This window comes from Haliotis cracherodii, unplaced genomic scaffold (assembly GCF_022045235.1).
Source record: "Haliotis cracherodii isolate W230 unplaced genomic scaffold, xgHalCrac1.p SCAF_3, whole genome shotgun sequence".
NCBI lineage: Eukaryota > Metazoa > Mollusca > Gastropoda > Lepetellida > Haliotidae > Haliotis > Haliotis cracherodii.
The window spans coordinates 38,513,885-38,528,803 of NW_027266286.1; the positions used below are offsets into that span (position 1 = coordinate 38,513,885).

Genomic DNA, 14,919 nt, shown 5'->3' on the forward strand with positions numbered 1-14,919 from the left:
GACCAAACCGAGCACGCTCGCTTGAGTGTTTGTCGAGTTGGTAATGTTTGATGAACGTGCTCGGCTGGCTCCAAATTGCTGCGGAGCAGATCTCCTCAATGGGCAGAGCCGCGGTGTACGCTTGTGTTATAACCACTGCTCTAACCAAATGAGCCTTCAACTTGGTAGGGGGGTCCCTGCCTTGAAGGGTGTACGAAGTACAGCTAGTAGACACTATCCACCTGGAGATAGTTTTTTTGCTAGCAGGTGACCCAGCCTTCCTACCGCCATAACAGCAAAAAAGTTGATTGTCCTTACCCTTAATTCTGCTGATATAGGACTTGAGGGTCCTGTGGACATCCAAGACATGTGCATGTCTTGTAGTGGTCCCCGACGAGGAAGGCTGTGAAAGAGCACGTAGCTCAATAGGAGCCGTCACGTGGAAGGCGTGTGCGACCTTAGGACGGTAAGAGTCTGGCAGGCGAACACTGACCTTGTCTTGGTGAAAGACAGTTAGTTCGGGATCAGCTGACATTGCGTGAATGTCGCCTACCCGTCTGCCGGACGTTACCGCCACAAGGAACGCCGTCTTCCAGCTCAGCAGCTGAAGAGAGAGAGACGAAAGGAAGGACCGGACAGCCAATCAAGAACGATTGACAAGTCCCAAGGGGGACTGATCCGCCAGACAGGCGGTCAGATCCTGTCCACACCAGGGACGTGAAAGGCTGCGATAGCTGTAGAGTATCCCCGGACTGTCGATGCGGCCAGGCCGTCATCTAGTCGCGACTGGAGGAACTCAAGCAGGACTACGAGATCTGCAGAAAAGGGATCTGCAATCCCTCAATCGTCACACCAGCAGACGCATTGCAGGCCCATCTATCCTCGTACTGAATGTTTGTCAAATCCCTCCGCGAAGCCAGTATTGTGTCTGCAACTCTTGCATGAATACCGCTCTTCTGGAGGCGATTCCTGACAGTGGCCAAGCCACACACTGAATCCTGGGATTCGGGTGGAGGGCCCCGTTCTGGGATAGGAGGTCCGGTCGTAAAGGTAATAGAACAGGAGGCTGAGCCAGAAACCTGAGTATTACTGGAAACCAACTCTGCGCCGACCAAAGGGGTGCCAGGAGCACAAGAAGTCGCGCAGGCTGAGTGGCTAGCTGAGACAGGACCTTGGAAATCAGAGGTACTGGGGGGAATGCCCACAGAATTCTGTCCGTCCAATCTAGCTGGAGGGCGTCCGGTGCCACCGACCTCGGGTCGGGGACTCGGGAGCAGAACGTTGGTGTCTGGTGATTCACCCCAGACACAAACAGATCCACCTGGAACGACCCGTATAAATGGGAGATAATCCAGAATATCCCCGGGTCGAGCCTCCACTCGTGAGGAGCGAGGATCCGGCGAGACAGAGCGTCGGCTCGGACGTTGTCCATCCCCGGGAGATAAACAGGTAGCACCCTGATAACGTGTGAGTCGCACCATAGGAGGAACTGCCACGTCTCTTGGAGAAGCGATGGAGACACCGTTCCCCCCTGCTTCCGGATGTAAGTCATCGCCGTTTGGTTGTCCATCTCTAGATGCACCACTTGGCCACGAAGCAGATCCAGGAAGCGTTGGAACACCAACGCTCACAGTTCTAGCACATTGATATGCAGTTTGATCTCCTGCTGGGACCATAGTCCCGAGGCAGTGTGATCGTTCAGAACGCCTCCCCAACCGGAGAGTGACGCGTCTGTTTGAACTGTGAGAGACGGAACGGGAGTGTCGAGGGGGAGCCCCCGGGACAGATTCCCGACCTCGTTCCACCACTGAAGTTGTGCATTGAGCCACTGTGGAGTCTCGAGAACAGTTCACCCAAAGTCGACGGAGCACTTGTTGAATGGGTCTCCAAAACCACATCCACTGTCGCCGCCATGTTGCCCAGTAACTGGAGCCATGTACGAGCAGTGTGACTTGCGGACAGAAGGAACTGGGAAGTAACACTTCTGACCTTGGTAATGCGATCTTGTGACAGAGATACAAGTCCGCTCACCGTGTTGAAATTCGCCCCTATGAAGACTAGATTCTGAGTAGGGCTCAGATCTGACTTCTTGAGATTGACTATCCACCCTAGAGTGAACAGAATTATCACGTCTTGTGTAGCTATCTGACTCAGGTATTGCGATAGAGCTCTTAGTAACCAGTCGTCGAGGTACAGATGGCAGAACCGACCTTTTGACCTGGCCACTTGTGCGGGAATCAACATCAGCTTGGTGAACACCCTCGGGGCCGTGGAGATCCCGAATGGTAGAACCCTGAACTGATAACACCTCCCGTCGAAAGAAAACCTCAGGTATTTCTTGAACTCGGGGTGTATGGGTACGTGGAGATAGGCGTCTTTTAGGTCTATTGACGTTAGCCATTCTCCTGTCTCGACAGCTGAGATCACCGAGCGCAGTGTGCTTTATCCCGGAGAAGGGGGGCGGATGATGTTTCCACCGAGGCAAATGGCCATCCCTTAGAGTGGACAGGGTCCAGGGATTGGATGTGACTCTCCCATTCCTTCAGGAATAGAGCCAGTCGGCCGCCTACGGGGACATCCGGCTTGAGGCAGTGGACCCCGGCCGTCGGCAGTTTGATAACATGCAACCGTGGGTCCGCCCGGGGCCCAGCCCTGCGAAAAGGCTGCTGGCCTCGACCAGCTGCCTTGCCCCGGCCCCTGCCTCTCTTGCTCCTACCGGCGCCCTTACCTGAAGGAAGTGGCTGCTTCCAAGCAGGTGTGGACTTCTGACCCGGCACATCAGCATAGGAGGAGTCAAGTGGAGAGGTCCGCTTACGCGGTTCAACGCATGGTACCTCCAACAAGGCCTTAGAATCCTTGATGGAGGCATACAACTGTGCGGCCTCTCGGACCACCTGCTGAGCCCCAGGGAAGAGGATGGCACCCATCTTATATGGCAAAGCAAATAGATCATGGCATGTGGAAGCCGAGTATTTGGATACCGACATCCACAGCCTGCGAATGCCCATGACTGCGCACATCATCTGCGAGGCACAGCTACGAATAACGTCCCTCGCAAGATGACTATAGACCTCCTTAAGTTGCACGGCCAACTCCGAAGAGTCGGCCGGCCCCTCTCCCGCTAACTCCCTCTGTACCGCGGACAGATATGCAGAGTGTACGGACACACGGAGCTGCTGACATGCGTTACGATATTGCTCCTCTAAGCAAACATAAGCAGCCTTCAGCTCCGCACCGCACGCGGGAAAGGGTGGCGACCGCCGGCCCTGCTTGACCTTAGTCAAGTTGGGGTTCGAAGACTCCCCCAGGGTAACGGAGGTCCAGGTGCCGAAGACCGGTCTGAGATCGTCCCCGAGACCAAGTGGCCTGCCTCGGACAACGCCGGGCATATCGCGAGGTCTCGAAGCCGCGTCCGGCGCCAACAACAGGGAAGGCTTGGTCCGCATCTCCTCTCGGAGCTGAGACTTTACCTCCTCCATCATCGACGCCATCTGCGACCTCAACAAGGCAGAGATGTCCGCCAAAGACGGTGCAGGAGAGGGTGCAGTGATTGTTACGGGGACCCTAGAGCCTTCTCCCCCGGCCCCCGGGGAGGGAGTGGAGGAGACTCTGCTGCTTTTTTACCCTTTTTTGATTTCTTAGAGAGGGAGGGACGGTCTTTGCCGATCTTATATCCACCCCCGCCTTCAAGAGACCCTTAAAGTGCATGAGATCCACTTGTCTCTTTTTCTGAGCCCAGGGGGTGAAAGCAACACAGATCAGGCATGACCCATCGTCATGCCCATCTTCCGCCAGACACTTGAGGCAAGTATCATGCCTGTCTTGGGGGGGAATGGATGCCGAACACCCCGTACACAGTTTGAAGGTCTGTAAAAAAAAACGTAATTTCTGAGTTGGGCAGGAAGGGTAATAAAGTGTATCAGTGCGATTGAAAGATCGGAAAGATACGTGCATAAATTGTGAAACTAGAAGCAAAGGCGTAATTTAGAATGCGATTGGTAACGCGATACTAATAGCCAATGTCGTAGTATTATTATAACACCAAAGTGGGCGTGTTACACGCGAAGGTGTAAAAACCCGTAAAAAAAGGTAAGTGTAATTTAAATATAATTAACTCACCACCTTGGGTTTATTAAAGGAAAAGATGATATAACATTAAAAAACCCAAGCCGTTTTTAATGGCCCTGGTGTTACATGTATCATATGTGGCACTACAATATGGACGCCATGACGGCCTTTGTTTCAAAGGTATCGTACACGTGTCCTATAATTACAACTCTATAACTTTACAATGCGAAGTATTATGCCTTTGCATGAAAGAAATGTACCATACAAACAGTTTGGTCAGCCATGTTCTTGTTCGAACGATAATCTTGTACTTTTGTTTGTCTTGAAAAAAACAGGCACGTCTGTCTTTGTCAGATGACATAAGGAAAGTGATTTGGGTGAGAGTTGCTTCCCTTGGCGTGACGTATATAGGGTGGACGTATATCATACAAAAACGAATGTCAACCATGTCATGTAGATTTTCTTGAGCCAGGAAAATGCAATAAGTGCCCCAAGGAGGATTTAATCTGAAAGAGGATGAGGGATTAGAAAACATTGAAAAACTTTTTTTGTCATGTAACTGTCATGATATCAGCAGACCATATCAGGTGTCACATAGACACCCTAGGGAGTGCAGAGTTTATTGCAAGACAGAAACGTCAGTAACATGTGTATGATCCACGGACATTGACCACAGCTTCAACCCTATGCCTCATACTCATTACAAGTCATTGACTGCTTCTCTGAGGCAAACGGATCCATTCTTCATGAAGTGCGGCTTCAAGTCCAGCGAGATTTTGAACTGGGGGATCACGATGTCTGATTTTCCGGCCAAGAATGTCCAAGAGATGCTCAATCGGATTAAGATCCGGACTACATGCCAGCCTAGGAAGAGTGGCAATAGCTTCTTAGCGCAAATAAGCCAAAACTGCCCAAGATCTGTGTGGTCTAGCATTGTCGTCCATGTAAACAGGTCTTGTCTGAAGAGGATGGTTGTCAAAATGAAGAACTACCACTGGACGAAGAACGGCATCTTGGTATTGTTGGCCATTCAGGTTTCCACGAATTGTCACCAGCGGAAGTTTGCAGCCGATTGAAACACAACCCCATATCATGACAGACCCCTGCGACATGCTAAGGTCTTCTGGATGTTCCTTGGTGCAAAACGAGTGTTACGTTGCCTCCAAACACGTATTCAACCATCAACAGTTCGTAGCAGCATTCGACACTCGTCAGACCAATGCATCCTTCTCAGTTGGCCAAGTTCCATAGACTACGGGCACGACACCATATCAGACGATTCCGCATGTGCCTTTCAGTTAGTTGAGGATGTTTTACTGGTCTTCTGGCGTTAAAACCAGCCGCTCTGAGGCGACGCCTTACGGTCATCCTCGAGAGTCTCTGATGGGTAATCCACTGCAGTCTTAAATCTGTTGAAGTGGCAAATGGATTTCATCTGACTATCCTGAAAAGACGTCTATCCTCTCTGTTAGAGGTCTTTCTTGGCCTACCAGACCTATGCCTGTCATTGACATCATTGGTTTGATCATGTTTGACAATCAAACGAGTGATAACACTGTGATGACGACCCATTTGTCTTGCAATGGCCCTGCATGACATGCCAGCATTTTTCATGCCTATCCCTTGCCATCTTTCAGCGTTTGTTAACTTTCTCCTCACCATGGCTGATTTTCAACCTCTATTGGAAGGGGAATCTCACACAGGAGCAAAATGCAACCACGTGTCTGAAACTTGAATTTCACTATTTATAGGGTAGGGGAACTGCAGCAACATGTAAAGCAAGCTTTCCTTGTGGTATCTGGACAAATTTGGGTTCATGAAACTATGGAAGCCTAATTCAGTCATACATCATCATATATTGTATTTCTGATTCCCACACGTGAAATCAAGAGACTATGAATATGGTGGCGCTTAACTTTTGTGCATGTGCATATATACAGAACAAAAAAGAAATTAGGGATCATGTGAATATTTTGGGGAATACTTTTTATAAATTTTGTGCTCAGTTTTCACTACAAAAACATATCCCCAAAAGTATTCAGGATCCCTAACTTCAGTATATTTACATTTTACCATTATCACAATGTAAACTCAATACTGGTTATAATGCCTACCTCCTGTACAAAGCACGCCACCAACCTCCTGCTCATCAGCAGACTGAGGAACTGTACCAGGTATGGGTCAATCAGGTAGAAGTTCTGTAACAGTAACATAGATTCTTTAACACTGACACCATCATGGGTCAATGAGTGAAAGACAAAAACAGTTTCTTTACCTTTAAAAGAAGGAAACTGTGTGTGATTGCTCAGTACGACACATGAAATTGACTCAGCACAAAAAGTGTTAATTTTTTCGATTGATGCAAATATGTCATATGAGAACAAAAAAATTGTTCTCAGGCTAGTGTGACATATGATTTACCAGTATTGCAAAACCTACCCCCTATCAACATTACATGATCTTAAATGTTTGTAACTAAACTGACATACACAATGCCATTTAGAAAGTGGTGAAATGTAAGAAAAGTTATATTTGGGATAACACTGTCTTAGCAAAGTACAGATTCTTGACTTTTTGGGGGTTGAGTCCCATCCGGGATTCGAACCCACACTGCCAGAGTGAGGCACCTCATCGCCAGCACACAAAGTCAGCGATCTAACCCACTCAGCCACCGAGGCTTCAACATAAAGTGAAACTGGTAGTCAAGATCACGTACTTTGTGTACCCCTCTGACATGTGTAAATTGGCACAGATCCCATGGCTGAAAGCTAGGAATACACAATGCCATTTTTTGTGGAAACCTCGGTGGCCGAGTGGGTTAGATTGCTGACTTTGTGTGCTGGCGATTAGGTGCCTCACTCTGGCAGTGTGTGTTCGAATCCTGGACAGGACTCCACCCAAAAAGTACGAGAATCTGTACTTTGCTAAGAAAGATTTATCCCAAATACATTTGTTACTCTGACATACATGTGAAGACAGTTGACATATGAGTGTATGAGCTGATCCAGTACACATGACAAGTAGCGGTAAAAAGTAAAAGATTGTTTTCTTACTAAAGCATAGCTAGAATGTGAATGGGGCAGCCACCACACAGTCTTGTACAAGTTGATGTATTGGAGACACATCACTATGATTCCAAACACATACAACATCGCCTCAAAGTACAGGTTACTGTCTCCAGGGATTTCTGGAACGGATGCATGTTTGGGCAACACAACCATTGATGCCAGTGGAATCATGTTGGTTTCACGGTCATCGCCATTACTGCTGAAATAAATAGTTAGCATCCTTAACATGTCATTCAAACTTTCATCGGTGCAAGAAATACAAAGAACAGCGAATGAAACTACCACTATCACAGTAAGTATACAGGCAAAAAGGGATTTGGCTTTCTGATAATGATGACAGCATATGATGCTAATGAGGCTGTGACTTTTCATCATATTCATGAGCTTGAAGCATGAATGATTGGGTGGAACTGGGAATACTACACAAAAATTGGTTATTCATGATATTAGTATACTTATCCTGCCAAAACACATTGCAATGTCCTTCTTGACTTTGATCCTTTAACACAACACTCAAAACGTGCCTCTCCTTCCTCTGGGGCTTCCTCAGCCCTCAGTTACCAACAAGAGTTATCTGTTCCTGATCCCTTCAGTGTCTTCTCGTCAGCGCTTTGTGTGCACATCAGACAGGGGGACAGAGGGGGGGACAGTCGGGGGATGGATGGGAGGGCCTGAGTCTTGTGTCAGGATAAGTATACGAACATCATGAATAATCAATGCATGTAGATTTTTTCTTTTCCTGACACAACACATTGCAATGCTTATCCCACAGAAGGCGGTGAGCTCTGCAAATTGCCGTATTGATAACCACCCCAATAATGTCTGGTTTAGGCTATGCTTGGCAGGGCGACCTCTTTACTAATCCTGTATCACTTGTAACATCTGATAGGAAGATTGGAACAATAGGATGTAGCACATAACAATCCAAGCCAAACAAACCCTCAGAATATTTATTGAGCCACATGTGCTGAATGGTGCTGGAGCTTGAGGGACCACCCGAATTATGTCTGGATTAGGAGAAGCGAAATTGATGTGCTCACGGCCCTAATCCTGTATCACCTGTCCCATCCTTACTCTAACATGTAAGACGCCGGTCAATGTCCGGTGTGGTTTCCGATTTGTGACGCCCGAACGATCGGAACTATAGGATGTAGCGTATAACAACCCACGCCCTACAATACCTCAGCATATTTATTGAACCACACGTGACACAAGTAAATATCTGGCAATGCACCGAGTACATCGATGAGGAGTCTATGACACACAGCAGGATCCAACATCGTTCGTGAGGTGAACAGAAATGGAGGTACGCCATAAGATATTGTCAAACAATATTTATTCATAAATGGTTATATACAGCGTCAAAATCAATGATGTGAACCTGGGACAGTTGACTGCTGCCTGAACTGATGAACCCCTTCTACGTCTTCAACATAGAGGTCCCTCAGATAGTAGTTGGCAAAGGAAATGTTAGTGCGCCAAAAACACCCTTGATGACATCCGTCAGCTCACAGTTAGTATGCAGCACTATTGTGGATGCAAAGGCTCTGATTTCATGTGGATTGTGTGTCTGAGGTGGGTCCAATCCTGCATGCTGATCCGCCTGCAGAATTGTAGCATGAGGCCAAAACGCCATGGTATTCTTTGTCACCTCTGCTCTACTTCTGGTCAACAGAGGTAGGAATAATCTCCCGTAACTCTTGGCCACTTCCAAGTAACGCCTGAACACCCGCACAGGACACAACAACACATCATCAGGGTCCTCCGTCCTAAGGATGACCTACATGGGCGACATCGTGAACCGTCGATTATCCTCACCCAATTGCTGCTTTTTAGCCACAAAATTCCACATAAGGCCCAAGTGAACCTTAGCGACCGGGCCCCTGTCAAACTGAATGTGACCTCCAAAGCATGTATTTTACCAATACGAACTGCCATATTTGAGTCAAAAACTATAATTCGGCCTGCTCCATCGGTTCATAGAGTGGTGAGACCAAATGTTGCAGTACCACCCCTAGATCAAAAGCAGGAGGCCTTAAGCGCTTCTTCTGATCTTGATGTTGGAAGCCCTCTAACGTAGCTCTGATTTCCGGCGCTGATCTAATCTTGACAGACCTGGAAGCTGCCATGATGGTATTACCCGGAAAGGGCTGCCACATACATACCGATAGTACCACCTTGCAAATGTCTAGCTGAACACAGAAACAGTTAGTATTCCACAATAAATGGAGTAGCGACCTTCATCAGATCTAAATGTTTCGTTTTCACACAACGGCCTGTGCGGCTCTCACAGAAAATTTCGAGTTGTCAATGCTCTTTGCAAATGCACTAGGCGTGCAGAGCTAACAAGCCGGGACTCGGATGAGTGGGTTGATGAGTTGCTTCTGCCACAGAGGGAGCTCCATGACCGGGTCTCCTGCGACCTATGTAAGCTCTGAGAACCACAATCTCCCAGGCCAATAAAGGCACTACCAAAAGCAGATGGATCTGCTTCGTTTCCCTCAACTTCTGCAAGACTCTGGGTAGCACTGCTGGTTGTGGGAATGTGTACGCATGAAGGTGAAGGTTTTCCCAGGAGATAGCGAGAGAGTCTTGATCCCAAGCCAGTGGATCGGGAAGTGGAGACACAAAGACGATGGGCATGGTCAAGTGGTGACACACCATCCAAAACTGGTTGGGATGCAGTTGTCATTCCGTCGGTGTGGACTGATGAGGGTAAGACAGTGCGTCGGCAACAACGTTTGTGATGCCAGGAATGTGCCGAGCCTTGACTTCTTTCAGCTCGTAAAACAAGTGAAAAGTTCGGTCTAACAAGTGGCTGGAATGTGTGGACCTCATCTTGTTGATGTGGACTGTGGCATTGTCTTGGATATCAGCACATGGGTGGCTAGTTTCACTGCCAGAATCACAGCCCAAAACTCGGCTGTTAATATGCAAGCCTGCCTGCTCCTCTGTCCACACCCCTGGAAGTGTTAGCTGATCCATGTGCTCTTCGCAACGCCTCATTGATGCATCAACGAAGAGATGGTGGGTTGGCATGAAGTTTCGCAAAGACACCTCGTTGCAGATGTTGGGACGGGATCATCCAATACCGTGGTTACAGCACAATCTGCTCTGGGTCACTCCAACCAAACCACACTGGAGATAACATTGCATGGGTCTCAGCTGAAGACAACCCGTGTGTGTTGCACCTTGGGACGATGTCAGTAGACCCAGTAGACTCTGCCAATCGCTGACTGTGATGCCATGAGAGACAGCCTGTAGAATTGGTGATTGTATCTTACGTTTCCTGTCCATCGGTACCATTAGTAAACTTCCACTCGGATTAGACAATCCACTCTCTGCTTAATCTTACTCTCTACATCAGAGTCGTCCATCCAGCGCTTATGCGCTTACCCAAGTTCGTGCTGCAGAAGGTGCCTTGTCCAGCGACGTTGCTCAAGTCATGGCTAGGACTCCATCCCATATTCTGGCTGGCGCCCATGTTCTGTGCGTCACTCTAATCTAAGTTCTGGCGCTCGCCCTAAAGTTCCAGTAAGCTCCTCTATCCGCGTTAAAGCTGGAGAGCTTGTTGGCCTAGAGCATGGGGACGCCTGGACCGGACACGTAATTGTAGTGGTCAACGCTGAAGTCGATAGAGTTGTTGCCGTCCCAGCGGCAACAGTCACCACTGCAGGCGTTGTGAACGGGGCAGTAGTCATGGTGGCCACCTCCCATCGGGTCATTTCTCTGCAGGCTTGCTGAGTTCTTCTCTTACCTTGAAGAGAGGCTTTGACGAACAGGTGTAGTGAAGGAGTGAACTCTGTGAAGGAGATGCCTCCTAAGACATTCGACTCAAACATCCATCACTGGAGGACGATGGAGGCTGACTGGTCCTGGCATCTGATGTAAAGAGCAAGGAATATATGTATCGGTCGGAGTTGAAGCCTGCCTCTGGAGGTCAAATCCTGTGCAGCTGTGAGGAGACCCAGAAGTGCCTGCCACTGGCAAAGTGTACGGGACTGCTGGAGCGCTGGGAGTCGGTGGCACTGGATTTTGTGCCATCTGTCCTAGGGACTGATAGGAGGTCTCAGGCAGTCTGAAAGAGGCCGCCTATGAATTGAAGGGTGAATGAGGCGTGAGCTCCCACTACCGTACATTGACTATCCAACCCAACTGGTGGAGGAGCCATTGTGTAAAAACCCTGTGGAGGATGAGATTTGCCATGTTCTGGTGGTTCAGGAGGCAAACGTCAAAATACGCCTCGAACAAGACGTTCCTCAGGTGGTGGAAGGTGGCTATCAGCTTGGTGATGTGTGTATTTAGCCATGGGGTCATGGAAGTGCCAAATGGGAGCACCGCCCATTGGTAATGGATTCCATTAATGATGAAACTTAGGAATTTCCTGTCGCTGGGATGGATCGGCACATGTAGATAGGCATCCTGGATGTTGAGGCTTTCGTTGGCCTGGATTTGGGTCTTGAGCAGCCTCACCGTGGTCATACAAAAATATGGCAGGCACTCTAGGTAGCGCTGGATGAATGTAGCCAGGTTGTGGATCATTTAGAATTGGTCGGAGTCCTTGGGGAGTAGAACCCTTTGTCATGGCCGGAGAGTGTACAATCTCTATAGCCTCTTTAGCCATCAGCATGTTCATGTTTCTTAGTTGTTGATATTGTGTAGGGGGTAGCCGTCAGCCAGAGTTGACGATGTCAGAGGTAGGTCTTTTAGCAGTGTTTGCTGATATCCCTGGCACAGGTTGTTGGTGATGTATCGGTCCCCCAGGATGTCCCAATTCTGTCAATAACATCCTAGTCTCCCACCTACAGGTGTTTTGACAACTGGAACGACTGGGCGGGGGGGGGAAGTTCCCAGTCGTTGGCATCCATCGCATTGTTTCCTTTTCCTTCTGTCGCGAAAGATGTCCACAGGTCTTAAGGGAAGTACGCTTGGGTTGCTAGTTTTCAGTCTGTGAAGACTTGAAGGATGGGTGATGAGTAACTTATGCCAGGGCTTTGAGAGCAGTCTCATCTCTGTGGTAAGGAGTAAGTGGCAGAGACCTGGCCGTTGAAGAGGGAGATAGACGACCATGGCTGTCGGATTAAGTCTCGCTTGAATTCCGAGTCCCACTCTGAAAGCGCAAGATACCAAAGACACCGAGTAGTGGTCAGTTCTACTAAAGCAGCACGCAGATAAGTTTTCATATGATCGATCTGACGCTGTTGGAATGTCATGACAGTCGAAAGATATGTGCCATAGATAGAGTACTCAGCGGTGTCTGGGTCGTCAACACCAGTTTAGGCAAAGTGGTTGTAGAGAGATTCTCAGACGAAGTCGAACATAGAAGAGTGGATACCGGGGGCTTCCCACCTGAAGAAGAGGGGTAATTGTGGTTGGTGGGGTTGTTGTAGACTCGGAGGAGTCTGACATCTTCCTGAGGGCAAGTTTATGGCATTTACCAGACCCTTAGGTACTTGTAGAATGCAGTAGGACAGAGTGGGAGACGAGCGCTACACATAGCAGCTGCTGAGCAGATATCTATGAGTGATAGAAACTAACAGTTTGAGTCCACCAGTCCTTACAATAACTTAAAGCAAAACCCTTAAAAAGGGCAAATTTCTACTAGTCCTTATGATACCTTAATTATTGGGCAATTTGGCAAGGACTACAGGACTAATACCAAATTCTAACACCGTAAATTCACTTAAAACACAAAGGTTGAGAATCCCACCCAGACTTATTACAGTGATACTTGGTACAAAGTTACAAACTAGCAGAGATGTAATCACAATGTTTTCCCAACCCGATTGTGTATGCTATAATCTCCATCCCAACCATGTGGGTTAAAAGGATAAGTTTAAGCAAGGAAAGCAGAAAAAAACACTCTGATAACGATAATATAGCATAGGTACAAGAATATAATTGAAATGGCTAACTAGAACAATTTGCCTAGTATTTAACGTGACAAAATGCCACCATCAAGAGTTAAATATTAATGTAATGGTAAAAATTATACAGAACATATGAAGACACAAACCATAGAAAGGATATATTTCACAGAAAACAACAGTGTTGAATAACACGCAAATATTGCAATGTATGTAGCTAAGAGCTCAAAACAGGTGACTGTTCTCTCTGAGTGACAGCAGTAATGTGGTATCAGTGACATCATCCCTTCCGTGGTCATGTGGGAGCTGCCTGATGGGGTTAGGCACACATCCTGTTGGAACAACTTCTTCTTCAGCAAGACTGACAACAAGTTGATAAAAGCATTTCTTATTCATTATTATCATGAAGAAATATGGCTGTGATATCTGAGATAATTTATATAACAAAAAGAAATTTCATGAGGTCATATGACATTTAGATGATGGTGATAACAGCATGTTTCCTGTCCTACTAATACAACCATCTGGGTAATGATTATGCACTGCCCGGAGACTACGCGTTACCTACATCATAGTGTGACAAAATAAGAATCCCATACTTAACATATTGTCATGGTAACCAATGATGATGCGTAATATATCACACTGACAATTGAATATACTTTGTAGGACATTCCTCAGCCAAATAATAATTTAACATTGAAGTTCTAAATAGTTGATATATGTTCACATAGGAGTTTTCACAATATTGGATGAAACTGTATAAAGCTGGTATACATCAATTTCACTGAATGCTTGTGCTCAATGATAATATTACTTGTGAAGGTTATGTTTGTAAATAGCACAATTACTGTGTTCCACTGTCACAACTCAGAAGCGTAAACCAATCCTGCTCTAAGATGTCACATAATAACATTGACTGAGTCAGGATGGCATATTTTTTTCCTGGGAAAGTAAACCCATTCAGTCCTGGATAGTTGCCTAGACATATCCCTGGCAGTGATAGGCACAACAATAGTACAGCTAGCCTAGAGAATGTTCTGTCTTTAAGTTGGCTGTATAGGACATGGACACTTTTCTACACACAAAATTAGAGTATCAGCTCCTAGTTTTCGAAGTCCTAGGAAGCAGTAGAAGACACACTACGATTATCGAAATCTGAGGTATTATGAAACAACTTATAAATATCTTGAATGAACTTGATGATTAAGTAAATGGTCGTGACCAGGTTGGTATTTAGATGTTGAGAGCTCCGATTGTGTTTCAAGTTCCTGTATGTTGTATTTTCGAAAGAACACTCAATTTTGATGAATCCTTTTTATTCTGGTCAATCACCAATGTACAATTAATTCATCGTGGTCCCTAATTCCAAGTTATGTATACGTACATACTTATACTTAATTCGATACGATTGTCTGTTATCAATACCAGGTCTGTAGCTATATTGCGCGAAATATGAGGTGTTATTCATCACATTTTCCTATTCGCAACAATGATGTTTCTCACATTCCAGATGCTCCAGATCCTTTGTGAACAGACGAGGGATACGAGGAGGATGACTGAATCCTCGACAATATCCGACGCCCCCCTGGCATATTACACACCGTCGATTATATCATAAATTATTCAATGTTTATAAGCGTGTCCGCCATTAGCCGGAAGTTAACTACACCCGCACAAACTTATATGGTTGAATTTGATTTGGTGAAATGAAGCGTTTTTAATGAAAAAAATATTCAAGATCTTTTGATATCAATCATATCGAAACTAGCAATAAGCAAGTACCAGATGGACACCTAAGATATACTGGTAAGAATAAGACAAATATGGGCACGAATGAAAAAAGCCTTAACTTTTGGAAAGGTTATCTCCCTTGTGGAGCCAAATGTGGGTTATAGCGAAATCGGCACCTTAGCAAAACGTCACCGGGCGAAAAC

At 46.7% G+C, this 14,919-nt stretch overlaps 1 protein-coding gene across 3 annotated transcripts in view; it reads right to left on the minus strand.

Annotated features, from left to right (window-relative positions):
- LOC139473644 (transmembrane protein 39A-like) overlaps positions 1 to 14,648 on the minus strand; it is a 94,765-nt gene extending 80,117 nt beyond the window's left edge. For 2 of the 3 annotated variants that reach the window (XM_071256324.1, XM_071256322.1), the window contains exons 1-3: positions 14,489 to 14,648; positions 7,101 to 7,314; positions 6,162 to 6,245 (exon numbers count right to left, since the gene is read on the minus strand). In XM_071256324.1, the coding sequence (XP_071112425.1) occupies positions 6,162 to 6,245; positions 7,101 to 7,314; positions 14,489 to 14,577 (387 nt within the window). In that variant the 5' untranslated portion in view covers positions 14,578 to 14,648. The remainder of the gene's footprint in view (positions 1 to 6,161; positions 6,246 to 7,100; positions 7,315 to 14,488) is intronic. The other variant, XM_071256323.1, reaches the window with a different exon arrangement.
- Positions 14,649 to 14,919: the final 271 nt, after the last annotated feature.